This window comes from Dipodomys merriami, unplaced genomic scaffold, assembly GCF_024711535.1.
Source record: "Dipodomys merriami isolate MVZ:Mamm:240054 unplaced genomic scaffold, mDipMer1.0.p SCAF_70, whole genome shotgun sequence".
NCBI classification, from domain to species: Eukaryota; Metazoa; Chordata; class Mammalia; order Rodentia; family Heteromyidae; genus Dipodomys; species Dipodomys merriami.
This window is the reverse complement of record NW_027206291.1, coordinates 3,534,291-3,551,551: the sequence shown is the minus strand read 5'-3', so window position 1 is coordinate 3,551,551 and position 17,261 is coordinate 3,534,291. Positions and strand designations below refer to the sequence as shown.

At 53.1% G+C, this 17,261-nt stretch overlaps 1 protein-coding gene across 3 annotated transcripts in view; it reads left to right on the top strand.

Moving 5' to 3' along the window:
* Positions 1-17,261, top strand: part of Rfx2 (regulatory factor X2) — a 67,995-nt gene that overhangs the window by 31,799 nt on the left and 18,935 nt on the right. For 2 of the 3 annotated variants that reach the window (XM_070008264.1, XM_070008267.1), the window contains exons 2-5: positions 7,442-7,539; positions 7,803-7,892; positions 9,367-9,437; positions 10,120-10,381. In XM_070008264.1, the coding sequence (XP_069864365.1) occupies positions 7,450-7,539; positions 7,803-7,892; positions 9,367-9,437; positions 10,120-10,381 (513 nt within the window). In that variant the 5' untranslated portion in view covers positions 7,442-7,449. Of the gene's footprint in view, positions 1-6,809; positions 6,889-7,441; positions 7,540-7,802; positions 7,893-9,366; positions 9,438-10,119; positions 10,382-17,261 lie in introns of those variants that run through there. The other variant, XM_070008266.1, reaches the window with a different exon arrangement.

Below are 17,261 nucleotides of genomic sequence, written 5' to 3'. Positions count from 1 at the left end.
GCCATCCTGCTGCGAGGGGCAGCGGGCAGCGCCACCTGGCGGGCACAGGGCAGGATAGAAGAGAGACAGCAGTGAGTCAGGCAGGGCCAGGAACGGGGCCCAGAAGTGCTCCCTGCGGCTGCACTTCCTGTCCAGACCTTGCTGGTTGCCAGGCAACGGGAGTGTTTTCCTGAAAACAACGGGCTCTTCCCTTTGTGCCCTGGGCAGTCAGTCATTCCAGAGGCCCTAGCCCAGGCCCGCCCTTTGCTTCGCATTTGAAGCACGCACTAGTGACTCCAAAAGGTCAAGTTCAAGGTCAAATGCAGTTTCAAAGATTACAAAGGCTGGTGCAGCCTTGCTGTGGGAGTCCCGTGCTGATTCTGCATTTCCTGCTTTATTTCTGTCCACCCTCATCTCTGGCCAGACCACAATTCCATCACACTTCGTTTATAAACAACACTCCTGGCCTGTGAGAAGGACCACCAGGACACAATCTGTGTCCACAGCCCCTCTCCTTTTCATTGGCAGTCCTGGGTACCCTAGAGCCCATCTGAGGGGATGCGGGGGCAGGAGGGGGGGAGAGGAGGAGAGGAAGACTGCCTGTCTGCTCATCAGGGGAGAGGGGAAATCACAAGAGTGTGACAAAGCTGGCTCAGGTCCTGCCTATGAGCCCCATCCCCGGACAAGTTCAGGTTCAGGATTGAGACACATCTACTCACATCATCATTTCTGAACCCTCAGCATCACCAGCCGTGAGCTGTGGAGGCACAGTGAGCAGGACTGTGTGCCCCAAAGCCCACCTGACAGAGCGACTGACGGGCAGGTGGGCGTAGACAGGTGGACATGCTGGCAGAGAGTGGGTGGAGGGCCGGCTGTGAAGAGCAGTGCGGTGAGTTTGCTTAGCTTTTTCTCACATACAGTTCCATACATGCACAAAGTGAACCCCCTGTGGCATCCCCTTGGTCCCCTCTCCCCACAACATCCATCCTTCACTCTGGATTCTCAACAGGTTTTCAGTTGCTAAAATGTAGACACAGCAAATGTACAGATAACGGCTGGCTGGCTTTGACAAATGGTAGTCTGTGTGACCCACACCCTAATATAAGAAGTGACCATCTCCCCAGAAAAGCGGCCCCCAATGTGAAAGCTGTGTCCACCCCACATCTGCCCTCTGGATGGATGTGAGCTGTCACCGTGTGTCCTTCAGTGCCATCCCACCGCATGAACGAGCCGGTTCCCCACAACCTGGTTTCTTTGTAGAGGGTTGACTTAGGGATTAAAGCGCATCTTGGGGTTATGCAGTCTAGACTCCTGCTCCGGAGGAGGGGCCTGTGCTGTTTCTACTTTGGGCTCTTGTGAACAGAACTTCCACACGCATGCCTGTGCCTGTCTGTGGGCAGCAAGTCCAGTCTCGTGGAGAGATTCCTGGGAGGGGCACTGGGGGCCAGGGTAGCATAGCTGTTCAGAAAACTGCTGGCCGGTTTCCGGAATGGCCCATTGGTTCACAGCCAGAGCCAGCGGGCAGGGCGGTGAAGGGCAACACCCCGACAGCTAGGTGTTGGCAGGCTTACCCTGTGCAGGGGTGCGAGGCGTGTCTCCTGTCACAATTCCCATTTCCCTAGCGAGCAATGTGAGAGGGGCTGCTTTGTGTGAGCAGGGGCGGGGCCAGTCTGTGCGAGGGGAGGGGCTCTGAGCAGGGGCGGGGCCAGTCTGTGTGAGGGGCGGGGCTCTGCGCAGAGGCGGGGCCAGTCTGTGCGAGGGGAGGGGCTCTGAGCAGGGGCGGGGCTAATCTGTGTGAGGGGAAGGGCTCATGTGAGCCAGGGGGTGGGACTAGTCTATGCGAGGGGAGGAGCTCATGTAAACCAGGGGGTGGGGCTAACCCATGCGAAGGGAGTGGCTTCTGTGGGCAGGGGCGGGGCTAATTCATGTGAGGGCGTGGCTCCTGTGGGCAGGGGCGGGCTGCTTCTTGTGCTCTGCCGCATCCAGGTATGCTTCTTCGTGGAATGCCTGTTGGCGCTTTCCACCCATTTTCTTATTGGGTTGTTTATCTTAGTAATTGTAGGCACAATTACACACTGTGGTAAGAGCCCTTTATAGGCTGCATGTTTTCCCAGACTGTGGCTCACCTGGCCATGATCTCCGAGTATCTTAACATGAGCAGCGGTTTTTATGATCACGTGTTGAAATGTTACTTTTCAAGTTTTTTTTCTTCTTTGTTTTAGGTCCAGGATTGGGACTTGAACTCTGTACCTGATGCTTTCATTCACTGGCTAGTGCCAATGGTTGAAGCCTCCAACCCCGTTTTTTTTTTGTTAAATTTCTTTATGCATATTTCTTTGTGTCCTGTCTAGAAAACCCTTTGCTCACCCCTTCTTTTCCCCTCTCAGAAGTTTTTTTGTGTAAGTGTGATGTGCAGTGCAGCCTGAGGTAGCGGTAAAGTTTATCACCAGCACTTTTGTGTGGAGGACTTCCCTTCTCTGGTTGCCTTGACTTCTTTGTCAAAATCCATTGAGGAAGAAAGAAGGGTTCATTAGAAGAAAAAAAGTGAACTGGCAAATTCAGTACAGGTTCTACTGGCTGTCCACTGCTAGACTTAACTATCCATGTTCCACTGGTGATTTTACATACATGCTCATCAGAGACATCATCTAAATACTTCCATGAAGGATCTTTATCAAACTTCTTCTCAGGGCTGGAAATGTGGGTTAGTGGTAGAGTGCTTGCCTAAACATGCATGAAGCCCTAGGTTTGATTCCTCAGTACCACATACACAGAAAAAGCCAGAAGGGGTGCTGCGGCTTAAGTAGTAGAGTGCTAGCCTTGAGGAAAAGAAGCTCAGGGACAGTGCCCAGGCCTTGAGTCAAGCCCCAGGGCTGGCAAAACAACCCCCCAAACAAACAAACAAACAAACAAAAAACAACTTCGGTTTGGTATCTACCAAGTTCGAATACAAGTGGTTTCTTTTTCCATTTTCTTATGGAATTTACTCGTTCCTTCTCAGTATTTGCTAACATTCACCAGTGAACTGTCTGCAGCCATAGTTTTCTTTGTAGCAACTTTTCCAATAATTTAGTTAATTTTTGTTAAATATATAACATTCATCTGAGCGCTGGTGGCTCACGCCTGTAATCCTAACTACTCAGGAGGCTGAGATCTGAGGATCATGGTTCAAAGCCATCCTGGCAGGAAACTCTGTGAGACTCTTACCTCCAATAAAAAGAAAAAAAGAAAAAAAACAGGAGAAAACCAGAAATGGTGCTGTGGCTGAAGTAGTAGAGCACTAGCCTTGAGCTGAAGAGTACAGGGAGAGTGCCCAGGCCCAGAGTTCAAGCTCCATGATTGACAAATAAATCAAAACAAAACAAAAAATATATTTGACATTCACATTTTCTTTTTCATTTTTTGAATATTGGAATATGTTGTGTTTTTATTTATTTTTTATTTTTTTGTCAGTTGTGGGGCTTGAATTCTGGGCCTGGGCACTGTCCCTCAGCTCTTTAGCTCAAAGCAAACACTCTACCACTTGAGTCACAGTGCCATTTCTGGTTTTCTAGTGGTTAATTTCACATAAGAGTCTCATGGACTTTCCTTGGGCCAGCTTTGAACCTCAATCCGCAGATTTCAGCCTCTTGAGTAACTAGGATTACAGGCATGAGCCACCGACGCCTGGCTTATATTGTGTTTTTATAAAAAGGACTCATATGTTGGTGCAGTGAGTCGTGCCTGTAATCCCAGCTACTCAGGAGGTGAAAATTGGGAGGATTGAAGTTTGTGGCAAAAAGTGAGACCCCCACTCAATAAAAAGCAGGACATTGCCAGGTGCCGGTGACTCATGCCTGTAATCCTAGCTATTCAGGAGGCTGAGATCTGAGGATCTCGGTTCAAAGCCAGCCTGGGCAGGAAAGCCTGTGAGACTCTGATTTCCAATAAACCACCAGATAACCGGAAGTGGCACTATGGCTCAAGTGGTAGAGCACTCACCTTGAGCTGAAGAGCTGAGGGACAGCGCCTAGGCCCTGGGCTAGCCTTGAACTGCCATCTTCCTATCTCGGCCTCCTAAGTAGCTGGGATTACAGGTGTGAGCTTTCATAGATTTAAAATTTCCCAAATCTTTGCCATTTTCCATCTTAATAATGTGCTATTTATCCCATTGTAGTTAAAACACAAATGTACCCTGTATGGCTCCACTCTTTTGAAATGTACTTGAGACTTGCTATCTAGAATTTCTATTTAGTGATTTTGTTTTTTTTTTTTTCCTCTTTGGTGATACCAAAGAGGTGTGAACCCAGAGTGCTTTCTAGGCAGGGGCTCCAGCCCTGGAGCCACGCCCCCAGCTGGTTCTTTGGAAGTTTGTTGCTTGCTAGAGACTCTTCTGTGTTCAATCCTCTTACACAGATTCCTTTCCCTTGCTCCTGTCTGCCCCCTGCTGGTGACCAGCCTGTCTTGCTCTTAAGCAGAAGTTGCCTTTTGCTGCTCCTTCTGGCAGTTGGTGGCGAGACTGGCTTTGAAACTCACATGTGGTGTGCCTGCCATGTCTCCGGCGGGCAGCCCTCCCCTTCCCCGTCCCCCAGCCGGCTGCCAGCCCTTTCACCTACCTAGCTTCCCAGCCCATTCCCATCTCCATTCTCCATCCTTGAGCCGCCGGCTTCCCCTACACCCCTGCTATCTCCTCCCAGCTGGGTGCTTTAGCCAGTTGGCAAAGATTATTATGGACTCTGTAGGCAGATGTGGGGACTCACCCCTTGTAGATGTCTTTCTCTTCCAGGGATCCCCAGCACCCTGATCTCTGTCCCCTGACAGCTCAGGGCCCCAGGCTGCTCTGTGTCCATTGGGTCATGCTCCCGGCAGAAGGCCACAAAATCACTGCCCCCTAGAGGACTCAGGGAGGGTACTTGTCACTAGACCAAGATTCTCAGTGATCCATTCCCCCATGATCCGCAGTGATCCCCCGTGGTCCCCCGCAGTGATCTACGCCCCCATGATCCATAGTGACACCCCAGTGATCCTCAGTGATCCCCCACAGTGATCCATTCTCCCATGATGCCCTGTAGTGATCTATCCCTCCCCATGATCCATAGTGATCCCCCGCAGTGATTCCCCGAACTGGGGAGCAGGCATCTCCCCTAGGACTTGGGCTGGAGCTGCATGATTCCCACATGCAGCACAGGACCTGGCATCTGTCAGGCCGGCTTCCCCTGCGCTCTGTGGACTTTCAGGACTCCACAGGTATCTGACTATCTGACTATCAGATGCTTGCTTTTGCTCCTTGGTTGGCACTCCACCACCTGAGCCACGCCTCCATTCCACCTCTGTGGTCCTGGTCCAGTGAAGCTATTTCCCCCCCACACACACCACCATGCACTCGACTGCAGCAAGGGCTGCAAGACCCCACCAGTTTGGACCCGGGGGTGGGGGAGAAGAGGAGGGAGGGAGAGGGGGCCCTGGCCCCTGGCAGGGCCAGGGGGTGGCGGGGAGGGAGAAGAAGGGGGAAGATCCGGCCCCTCCAGGTGGGGGTGGGGGAGGGGGAGGGAGATCCCAGCATGAGAGAGTGGGTGCCGCCGCCACCACGGCGTAGCTCTAGTGCCATCTAGCGCCAGGAACTGCGTGGAGCACACAGTGGAAGGTGCAGCTTGGGCAGAACAAGTCAGGGGACATGTCCACCACACCTTCAACACACCCCCTTTCTGATCTCCTTGGGAAAATTAGTATTTGCCCTCCTAGCAGCTTCACTTCAGGTTAAGAAGAAAAAGAAGGGTTGGGAATGTGGCCTAGTGGTAGAGTTCTTGCCTAGCATGCATGAAGCCCTGGGTTCGATTCCTCAGCACCACATATGCAGAAAAAGCCAGAAGGGGTGCTGTGGCTCAAGTAGTAGAGTGCTAGCCTTGAGCAAAAGCAGCTCAGGGACAGTGCTCAGGCCTTGAGTTCAAGCCCCAGAACTGGTAAAAAAAAAAAAAATAGAAAAAAGGCTTTTGCTAGGCACTGCTGGCTCACGCCTGTCATCACAGCTACTTTAGGAGGCTAAGAATGGGAGGATTGCAGTTTGAAACCAGCCAGGACAGAAATGCTCACAAAACTCCTTCTCAACCTATAGCTGTGTCCAGTGGTGCACCCCTGGCACCCCGGCTATGGGAGAAGCTGCGATTGGGAGGATCCCACTCTGGGGACAGCACAGAGTTAGGACCAGGATACACGATCACAAAGACCACAGGCCTGGCCACAAAGCTGCCCCTCCCTTAAGTCTCTCGCAAACCCATCATCCTCCTGCATTTGCGGCTCCAGGCTTCCTGCCTCTGGTGGCGTTTTAGTATAGGATTTTTTTTTCTTTTCTCCAAGTACTGAGCTTTGAACTCAGAACCCCAGCTTGCTTGTTCCACTGGCCCTCTACCACTTGAGCTACACTTCCAGCCTAGCTTTTTGCTAGTTCATTGGAAATAGGTGAGGAAGGGGTGTCTCATGGACTTTTCTATCTGGAGAGGCTTTGAACCACAGCCCTCAGATCTCAGGCTCCTGGCTGACTTGGATTACAGGTGTGAGCCCAACTTGGTCTAGAACAATTAACTTTATTTGAGAGGTATCTGGTCCTACAGCAGAGAAATCCACATTCATCCTGTCATGGGACTACAGATTTCTATGGATGGAAGGTGTTTACTTACTGCCAAAATGTCCATGCCCTTCTACCCAGCCCAGGGTGATGGTCTCAGTTCCTGGCGCCCTCTTCATGCCACTATCTGGTGCCTAGTCCAGCAGCTCTCAGCTGAGGGTGACATTTAGGCTGTGTCTGGGGACACTCGTGTTGTCTTGTGTTGGCGCAAGATGCAGAGGCCAGGGCCCCTGCTCCACACCCGGTAACAAGAAAGCATCCTGTCTCTGATGCCAGTGAGACCAAAGCACTGAAGGTGGCAGATGTGGGTATGAACGGCAAACATGCCAAGAGTTTTTTATTTGCTTGGTAAATGAATAAACAGTGGTCCAGAGCCCCTCAAAGTGCAGCTGTTCAGGGGTTGCAGGTACCTTGTAGGTTCTATATTTGGAGATGTACTCTTTGCTCTGTCTCCCCTCTCTTTTTGGGGGGGGGCAGGTCTGGTCGTGGGGCCTGAACTCTGGGCCTAGGCGCTGTCCCTCAGCTCTTCAGCTCAAGGCTAGCGCTCTACCACTTGAGCCACAGCACCACTTCCGGCTTTTTTCTTTTTGTTTATGTGGTGCTGAGGAATCGAACCCAGGGCCTCGTGCATGCAAGGCAAGTGCTCTACCACTGAGCCACCTTCCCAGCCCTGTCTCCCCTCTTTTCTTCGAGGGGACAGTTTGCAGCCTGTTTCCCCTCCCCCTGCTTGGTACTGCAGGGACTTTGCCCTTGGACTTTGAAGAGTGGAGGTCATTGTGGCTGGCCCATCTTGAGACCTTGGCTGTGTCTCTGTGTTCCTGGCTTCAGCCGGGACCTCTCCCCCCTCCCTCTCTCCTCTAGACCTGAGCATGCAGAGTTCCGAGGGTGGATCCGATTCGCCAGCATCCGTAGCCTTGCGCCCAGCGGCGGCCGCCCAGCCTGTGCCAGCGTCCCCACAGGTAACCCTTGCTCTGTGACACAGCCCCTCACCAGAGGGCATGCGCACACCAGCGTGTGCCGACAGCGCATGGACAACACGTGTGGGGTGGCAGGTGTCCTGGCAAGGCTGGCCACAGTGAGCCACGCGTGTCTGTCTGTCCATCCATCTGTCTGCAGCGCTCCTCTGTCAGCCCTGGGTCTCCCTAAGGCAGTCATGTGTAGGTGGAGTGTGCCCAGTGCAGTGCCAACCTCTGTGAGTCTAACTGTGCGTCCTTCCTTCCAGAGGGTACTGGTCCAGGCCGTGGGCTCAGCGCCCAAGGGCGCCCCGATGCAGCCCCTCACCCTGCCCAGAGTTCAGCTTGTGCCGCAGCAGGTAACCACAGCACCTTCTCCCTAGCGCTCTGCCCTTGTTATCCCAGAATGTTCTGGAACGTTTTCATCATTGACTGCAGATAGTTGTGCTGCATGCCCCAAAAGACCTTGGGGTTGCTCCCTCAGTGGGGGCAGCCGAGGGGAGATGGAAAGCCAGACTGCATTGTGTGGGTTCACCTGCCGGGTCCCCACACACCACAGGTGGTCAGTGGGGTCACCCAGGGCTCTCCAGCCCACAGCTGATCCTGTCAAGAAAAGGCCAGAATTGGCTTCGTGGGCCTCAGTGGCTGGACACAAATGCTGAGCCAAAGCGGCTATAATGAATGACACACGAGGGAGAGGCGTGGCTGTGCCAATAAAACTTTATTTACAAAACACGGGTTGAGCTAGATTCAGCTCCCCAGGTGGTTTGTCAGGTTTCCGTTCCAGAGCCCATTGGTAGGCCATTGGTGTTCCCGGGTGTCTGAGACCTTGGGACTGGCACAAGTAGAGTCTTGCAGACCCTGAAGGAAACGGGCTCCCAGCAGGCCCATCGAGGCAGGCCCCTCCCCACAGACGCCACGGACCCGTATGTGATACTAGGAGTTTCCCTGCACCCTCCACCCCCGCTGCCGCCATCCTGCCCTCACCAGCACAGATTAAGGGTGCCAACCTCACGTCCCTGGGCATGACAGCAGAAGCCAGCCACGGCTCACCTCAGCAAAACGGGGGTCCAGACAGCTGTCTGCCTCCGGGCCTGCTGGGATATGGCATTTTTAATTTTGTTAGCAAACTCAGGGCTATGCATTTGCCAGGCTGCTCCTCTCTCACTTGAGCCACGCCCCCTGCCCCTATTTCTTTTTTTCTTTTTTTTTTTTTTTTGTCGGTCGTGGGACTTGAACTCTGGGCCTGGGCGCTGTCCCTCAGCTCTTCAGCTCAAGGCGAGCGCTCTACCACTTGAGCTACAGCACCACTTCCGGTTTTCTGGTGGTTTTTTGGAGATAGGAGTCTCACAGTCTCTCCTGCCCGGGCTGGCTTTGAACTGCGATCCTCAGATCTCAGCCTCCTGAGTAGCTAGGATTACAGGCGTGAGCCACCAGCGCCCGGCCTGCCCCTATTTCTTTATCGTTACTTTCCAAACAGGTTCTTGCATTTGGGGCCAGGGGCATGGCCCTCCTGTCTCAGCCTCTTGCGAAGCTGGGCGGGCAGGTGAACCACTGTGCTCAAGTTATTGATTGGAAAGGGGTCTGACTTCTTTCCCTGGCCCGTCCTTCCACTCTCCACTTTCCCTGGGGTGACAGGTGTGAGCCACCACAGCTGGTACAAAATGGCATCTTCCCATGGCTGCCTTCCCTGGGTCTTCTTCCTTAGTGGGCTGGGGAAGGGGTGGAGGGATGGAGCTGGATGGCTGGGTTTGCAAAGGCCAGCAGGGGGTGTTCCCGCCTGGTGATGTGGGACTGACAAGCAGCCCCTCTGTGCCCACCATGTCCTTGCAGGTGCAGCACGTGTACCCGGCGCAGGTGCAGTACGTGGAAGGGGGGGACGCCGTCTACACCAATGGAGCCATGTATGTGTTCCCTGGGCCTCCTCCCCACAGAGCCTTCCCCTGCCACAGCCCGTGGGGCTCTGCCTCAGGCCTTCCCACTTCCCTTCCGCTCCCCCTGCCTCCACACAGCCTCCATGCAGCTGCCAGAACCCATCTCCTACAGGATTTCTAGAATTTTCTGGGTCTTATTTTGTTTGGATTTTAGACAGTCTCACTGTGTAGCCTGGGCCTGGAATTGCAATCCTGCTTCAGCCCCCAATGGCTAAAATTATACCATTACACCCAGCCTAAGGACTTCTAGAATGTTCTACTCTGTGGAGAAAATGATGTATACCTATGCAGCTTTTGTGGCTTGAGGTCCGAGGCCCTTGGCTCACCCATTGGCTTGCGTTTTGATATCTTGCTTATCCGTTTGGAATTGGGGTGTGTGCACACGTGGGTATAGACGCGCATGTGTGTCCAGTTCCATGCATTTCTTCCCTTACGTAGATTGCTGCTGCCATGACAGACCTGTATCTGTCATCACCTCACATGCCGCAAGCAGGCATGCACGCACACATGCGTGTAGGCACACAGCTGCTCAGAACTCTCCCCCGGTTGCTTTCTGTGAGTCAGCCTGTGGCCCCAGATGTCTTCAGCAGCTGGCATTGAACTTGGCCATGTCTGGGGCAAAGCTCCACAGTGACTTCTCTCTTTCCTATAGACGAACAGCCTACGCCTACAACCCCGAGCCTCAGATGTACGCCCCCAGCAGCGCAGCTTCTTATTTTGAGGCCCCAGGTGGTGCCCAGGTGACGGTGGCAGCCTCGTCCCCCCCAGCTGTCCCCTCCCACAGCATGGTGGGCATCACCATGGATGTTGGGGGGAGCCCCATTGTGTCCAGCGCGGGAGCCTACCTCATCCACGGGGGGATGGACGGCACAAGACACTCCCTGGCCCACACTGCCCGGTCCTCGCCAGCCACGGTATGTACAAAGGCCCTGGGGCCACACGGGTAGAACCATGCTAGACTTACAGCAGCAACAGGCTGGTGAGTAGGAGGCTGCCTTGGATCGGAGTCCTACCAGCCACAGCAGGCTATGGGATCCCAGGCACAAGTGCCAGACTCCTAGCCTCAGTTTGCCCTTGATGAAAAGAGATTACCTTAGTACCTCTAATCACTGTGGTGTCATCATCACTACCCTTGTCCTGGAGATGGCAGCCCGTCCACCTGTGGGAAGACTAGCCTGAGCCAGACCAGAGGGCAGGGCCTTCCAGAACAAGCTGCACGATTTCTGCCCTGCCCTGCTCGGGTCGAGTTGTGTTTGAGCAATGCACACAGGAGTGAACTTGACCTCTTAGGTGTGCAGCCTCCTGAAACCCCCTTGTCATCGATCGATCGATCGATCAATCTGCACATGGCACAGCACCCTGCAGGCTCCCTATTTCTTGGCAATTGGGACCTCCCCTTGGCCAGCCCCACACTGCTTCCCATTTGTTGTGGGTCACCGTAGTGGGCCTGGCTTGCTCCTGTCACCCGCAGAAGCCTTGGGAGCTGGCTCCTTTGCCCTGTGGTGCCCGTGGGATTCCATCACTCGCTGGCAGGAGCCTGGAGTTGGTTCTGCTTGCCCCTGAATACTATTCCATACCCAGCAACCTGTGTGCCAGCCCAGCCCAGCCCACGGACACTGGCCACGGACACTGCCCTCCTCGGGGGCTGGCTGCCATGGCGCGCATCTGACTCTCTGAACCCAGCAGCGCCACGGTATTATTGACCTTTTATTTAGTTCCTGCTGACAGGTGTGGCTGGAGCCTCCCTGTCACTCGGCTCTGCGTGCTCTCCGCCCTCGTGTAGGGCCGATGCTCTGAAATGCATGTGCCTTTTGTAGATGTGCTGCAGTGGTAGACAGAGGAGGCTATGTGCTTACCTTTAACAGGGTCGATCGTTTTCTTACAGTTAGAGAGTAATTAAGAAGTCTTTTTTAAAAAATATCTGTCCTGGGTTTGAATTCAGGGCCTGGGTGCTGTCTTGAGTTGCTGTTGTTGTTTGAGCAAGGCTAGACCTCTACTACTTGAGCCACAGCTGCATTTCTGCTTTTTATTGTTTCTGTTTCTTGGAGATAAGAGTCTCATCAATTTTCCTTCCTCAGCTGGCTTTTGAATTGCTGTCCTCAGATCTCAGCCTCCTGAGTGGCTGGGATTACAGGTGTGAACCACTGGTGCCCAGCTTTAGAAGTCTTGATCCTGTATACTATACCCTGACAGATGAGAGATCTGCAGACATTTGTGTCTTTGCATTTTCTGACTTTGTTTTTATCAGTCGTGGGCTTCAACTCTGGGCCTGGGCACTATCTCTGAACTCTTCAGCTCAAGGCTAGCGCTCTACCGCTTGAGCCACAGAGCCACTTCTAGTTTTCTGGTGGTTAATTGGAGATAAGAGTCTCATGGACATTCCTACCTGGGCTGGCTTTGAACTGTGATCCTCAAATCTCATCCTCCTAAGTAGCTAGAATTACAAGCATGAGCCACTGGCATCCAGCTTCTCTGACTTTTGATGTGATTTCTTGAACTCTGAACATCTGCATGTTGTCAGGATTTTCTGCTGTTGTCTCTGAAAAGCTTGTAGCTCTACATTTTGCACTTTATCTGCTTTTTATATGATGAACAGCAAACATTATTATTATTTTATTATTTTTTATATATTTTTTTGCTATGGAACTCAGTTGTTGGGGACTCATTTGCTTAAACACAAACAAGAAACCTGTATCTTGTCCAGCATGAACGGGTCTGGGTGAGGGAATCCTGTTGACCCATTTCTGTTTTTTTGCCTGTGGCATATAGTCTAAACTCGAGCTTTATAGTCCTCCCAGTTTACTCTTCAGAACTGTATTGGGTGTTCTCAGAAATGTAAAGTTTCTCTATGAGCTTTAGATCAACTTGTATCTGCCAAAAAAAAAAAAAAAAGGCCTCATTCTGGGATTTTGGCGGAATTGCCTTCACTCTGCAGGTCAGTCTGTGGAGAAGTGACATTTCTATTACGTTGTTGCCAGTCCATGCACATGGTATGCTTTCTTGGAGTGTTGACATCACCTTTGGTTTCATTTGTCAGGAGGCTGTCCCTTTCCACAGGTCCTGGACATGTTCTGTTGTATTTCTTCCTGGGCATCTCATCGTTTTTGAACCATTGTAGTGGTATTGGATTTGTACTTCAGTCTCTAGCTGCTTTGTGGTAGGACCTAAAAGTACTATGGATGTGTGTCAGCCTCCCATCCTGCAGCTTTCCTGATTGCACTTTTACAGCCCATTATCTGCAGCTGGAGCAGCTTTGCCCTTCCTTTTTCTTTCTCATCTTGCTATGGTGGGCTTCCAGCCTGGCAGTGAGTAGGTGCTGAGGGGGTGGGTGTCCTGGCCTCGCCCAGAGCCCCCGGTGGAGGAGGCCCCTCTGCCTCTGTTCTCCTGTCTTTTTCATGAACAGATGTTTCATTTGCTGAGCTTTTCCTCAGGAATACAATGGCATGTGAATAGCACAAACTAGACTGATGATCTCACTTAGATGACCTCTTCTCACATGGACCAAGGCTAACCTGAACTAGGAGGGGACAGTTGAGCCTTGTGTCTATTCCTCGGTCATCAGAAGAATGACATCAGAGAGAACTCTTGAGTCTTGCTCCCCGCCCCCCCCCTCATTAGTCGTGGGGATAATCTGGGCCTGGGCGCTATCCCTCAGCTCTTCAGCTCAAGGCGAATGCTCTACCACTTGAGCCACAGCGCCACTTCCAGTTTTCTGAGTGGTTTATTGGAGGTAAGAGTCTCACAGACTTTCCTGCCCAGGTTGCTTTGAACCGTGATCTTCAGACCTCGGCCTCCTGAGTAGCTAGGATTACAGGCGTGAGCCACGGGCTCCCAGCTTGCTCTTCTCTCTTATGCAATGTCCACAGTCACTCAGGCATTGAGACCTGTCTCCTGGGGAGAAGTGCCCTGCTTTTTTGAGATGTGATGTATAAGGCAATGCTGTGGCTCTGTCCAAGGTGTGCTTAGTCCCAGCAGCGGCCACCTGCAGTGCACACCATTGTTGAACACAACGCCTCCTCCAAGGCTGACTTGCTTTCCTGCACACAGCAGGTTGGCTTCTTCCCAGGGCAGTGACTTCACAGGGTCGGGTACACAGGAGTGACTAAGGAGCAGACCTGTGTCCTGGGCCTGCCTGTGAACTTGCTGCTCAGACACTGAGCTGCCTGTGACTGTACTGGGAAGGAAGAATGGAACAGTTCCATCCATTTAGAACCAACACTGAGCTGGGTCTCCTCCCCCGCCGAGCTCAGTGGGCAGCTGAGCCCAATGCCGACTTCCACAGCCTCCAAGGGTGTTCAGTTCTGCTGTCATCACAATTGTTTTTTCTAGTTCTGGGGCTTAAACTCTGGGCCTGGGCACTGTCCTTGAGCTCCTTTTGCTCAACACAAGTGCTCTACCATTTGAGCCACAGCACCACTTCTGTCTGGCTTTTTTGGTAGTTTACTGGAGATAAAAGTCTCATGGACTTTCCTGCCTGGGCTGGCTTTGAATTGTGATCCTCAGATCTCAGCCTTCTGAGTAGCTAGGATGACAGACGTGAACCACTGGAGCCCGGCTCATCACAACTACTAAGCAAGCCTCTTTTGTTTTCCTTTTGGCAGTACTTGGATTTGAACTCCAGGCCTCACAGTTGTTAGGCAGACACTGACACTTGAGCCACACCTTGGCAGCTCACTGAGAACACTGTGTTAGGAAATCTAGTGCCTCCTTCCCAGTGTGGAGGTCCCCTAAGGCCAGGGACAGCGGAGAGGGCACACCATTCTGTGGCAAGTGTGGCTCAGGACTGCCAGGTTCCAGCTCTGCTGACGCACTGAGACACACCCTGTGACGTCACAGCACACGCTTGCCGGGGTCGTCAGAAACGGAGCCCTGTGCTGGAAACAGCCGAGTGCCAGGCCCTCCTGCACCCACACACACCAGGGCAGGGCACGCGGCAAGTGGAGCGGTGTCTCAAGTGGTAGAGCATTAGTCTTGAGCCCAAAAGCTGAGGGGCGGTGCCCAGGCCGAGTTCAAGCCCCAGGACTGGCCAAAAAAAAAAAAAAAACCAACTCACAAACCACAACTAAAATTGTTGCCCCTGATGAACAGGAGACAGGAAGCAACTGATACAGGAAATAAATGCACACATACATGTGTAATGCTGAAGTGTGGGGAGACCACCCGGGATGGAAACAGGGCATGTAACATTGTGCAAAAGACAATTTCAAATAAAAAAATGTAACTCCAGTCTAATAGACAAATTCAAACGTGAGGCATCTTTAAATGTGAAGCACTAACCCGACCCATGAAGGCCCTTTGCCTTAGAACAGAGAGAAATCAAGTTGGGAGACTCAGCCCCAGGCTCAGGAGATGGCTCCGCAGCGCCCTCTGCTGGGAACACCTGGGCACTGTGCCTCCAGCCAGACTCCAGGGCCTGGGGAGGGAGAGCGCCTTGGTGCTTTCCATATGCCCTCTTGTCCATGAGGAATCGTGAAAGCACTGGAGGTGTGGCTCTAGTGGCAGAGCACCTTCCTCATAAGCAAATGACCCTCAGTTCACTGTGGATCAAATTCACTTTCTGCAGTGAACTTGGGTTCCTGAAGAGGACACAGATACCAACTGAGTTGTATATTCTTTGCCATGCCCCGTCCTCCCTCAGTGCCTTTCCAGGGCTCCACAGGGTCTTAAGGGCATTTTCCAAACAGCTCGGAGCTGGTGTTGGTAATCGTGTCACTGAACAGAGTGGAGGTGGTGGGGAGAGCCCCCCCCCCCTGCACAGACCAGGCAGAGGAGCGAGGACCCCAGGACAACACCAGCGTTCACTGAGAACTCTCCCAGCCAGATGCCTGTCATCCCAGCCCTTGGAAACGGAGGCGGGAAGATCAGGAGTGCTATTATCAGCCTGAGGTCTACAAGGAGACCCTGTCAGAAAGGAAGTGGGGAAGACCCACACTGGTGGCTCACACCTATAATCCTAGCTGCTCAGGAGGCTGAGAGCCAGAGGATCATGGCTCAAAATCAGCAAGAAAGGCATGAGACGCTTATCTCCAATTAACTACCAAAAGCTGGAAGTGGAGCTGTGGCTCAAGTGGTAGAGTGCCAGCCTTGAGGGCAAAGGCTCAGGGACAGCACCCAGGCCCTGTGTTAAAGCCTCAGAACCAGCACAAATAAAAAAGAAGCGGGGAGAGGGAAGGAAGGAGGCACGCAGGCAAAAAGCAACATCATATCTCAGTGAAAGTGGCTGGTGGCGTGGTTTAAGTGTTTAAATACCTGCCTAGCAAGTATGAGGCCCTGAGTTCAAACACCAATACCACTGAGAGAGACAGACAGGAACTACAGCGTTCAGTGCACCAGCAGTGTTGTGCAGCAGCGCCTCCGTGTTGTTCCCCGTGGCCCGCCCTCTGCTCCCTGCAGTCTGCCATCTGACTCCATGGATTTGCCTGTGCTCGTGAAAGGACCCCACGCATGGTGGGGTCATCCGTGTCTGGCATCTTTCACGAGCACCGTGTTTTCAGGGTACACTCAAGCTAAGACCTCGGGCATAACAGCACTGTTTTGGCAGCTAAATTCTTGCCCCGTCTGGGTGAGCTGCATGGACATGTTGATTGACAGGTGGGGATTCCCTCACCCTCAGACCTGCAGGGGTTCTGATGAGAAATTAGCTGTTAGTCGTATTCGGATCCCGCGTCCACAATAAGTCCCCTCCCCTGACTCCTTCACAGCTCCCGCCCTCCCTCCCTCCCTCCCTCTCCCTGTCTCTGTGGGTTTCTTTGTGCTCATACTTGTGTGAGCGCTGTTGAGATTTTGGGATGTGTAGGTTCATGTCTTTCATCCCATCTGGGCAGTTTTCATCCTTTCTACATCAAGCAGACTCCTTGCTGGAAGTCTCCATGTCTGATAAGACGCGATTCTTCTGCCATCGGGCCCTCCACGGTGACTTCCCTCCTGTGACGTAATCAACCAGTGGCTCTCAGCTCTGCGTCCCAAGTTCCATGTCCCAAGTTCCATGTCTCGGCCTCCCTGGGCTGCAGCTCGCTTGCCTCCTTTGTGTCTGTGTATTTGCCTGGTCCCTGGTCATTCCTCTATGGAAAACCACCTGTCCTCGGAACTGGCAGGAGTCCCCCCCACCCTGAGTCATTACGCCTCCGCCTCCCTCTAGTCACGCAGTCGCTGGCCTTGCCGGGCTCCGTTTTTCAGTGTGTCTCCGCAAGCTGCGGTCTGGGCTGCTGCTTGGTTGTAAGAAGGTGTCATCTCTGGTCAGCAGAGCTTACGTGCAGTCATGCCAAGTGGCCTGTGAGGCCCAGTGCTGCCCTGCCTCTCCACCATCCATGCCCCGGAGGCCTTGCTCGGGCTAGTGCTTTCGGCCTCGCCGCGTCTTCATGGGGGTGGTAGTGCCTGGGACCAGGCCTCTCAATGGACAGGCAGGTGCTCCACCACCTCAGCCACTCCTCCGGCCCCTTTTTGCTTGGTTATTTTCATGTAGGGTCTCAATGCCCAGGCCGGCCTGGGCTGTGGTCATCCAACGCGGGCCTCCCGCATCATGTGGATGACAGGCCGCACCCCCACACCCAGCCGTCAGTCAGGAGTCTCAGCGACCCCTGTGCCGAGGCTGGCCTTGAAGCAGAATCCCCTGCTTCCTGCCCACCCTTCCTCTCCACCACCGTTCCTGCCCCCCCCCGCCCCTGAAGCTAGTAGCACCCACTTGACCCTCTCACCTGGCTCAGCTAAGCTTTAAGGCACTAGCAGCCATCGTGTGTTGATGCGTCAAGCGAAAACATCCACAGGGATCTGAACCAGACCCTAGCCTTTCCCAGC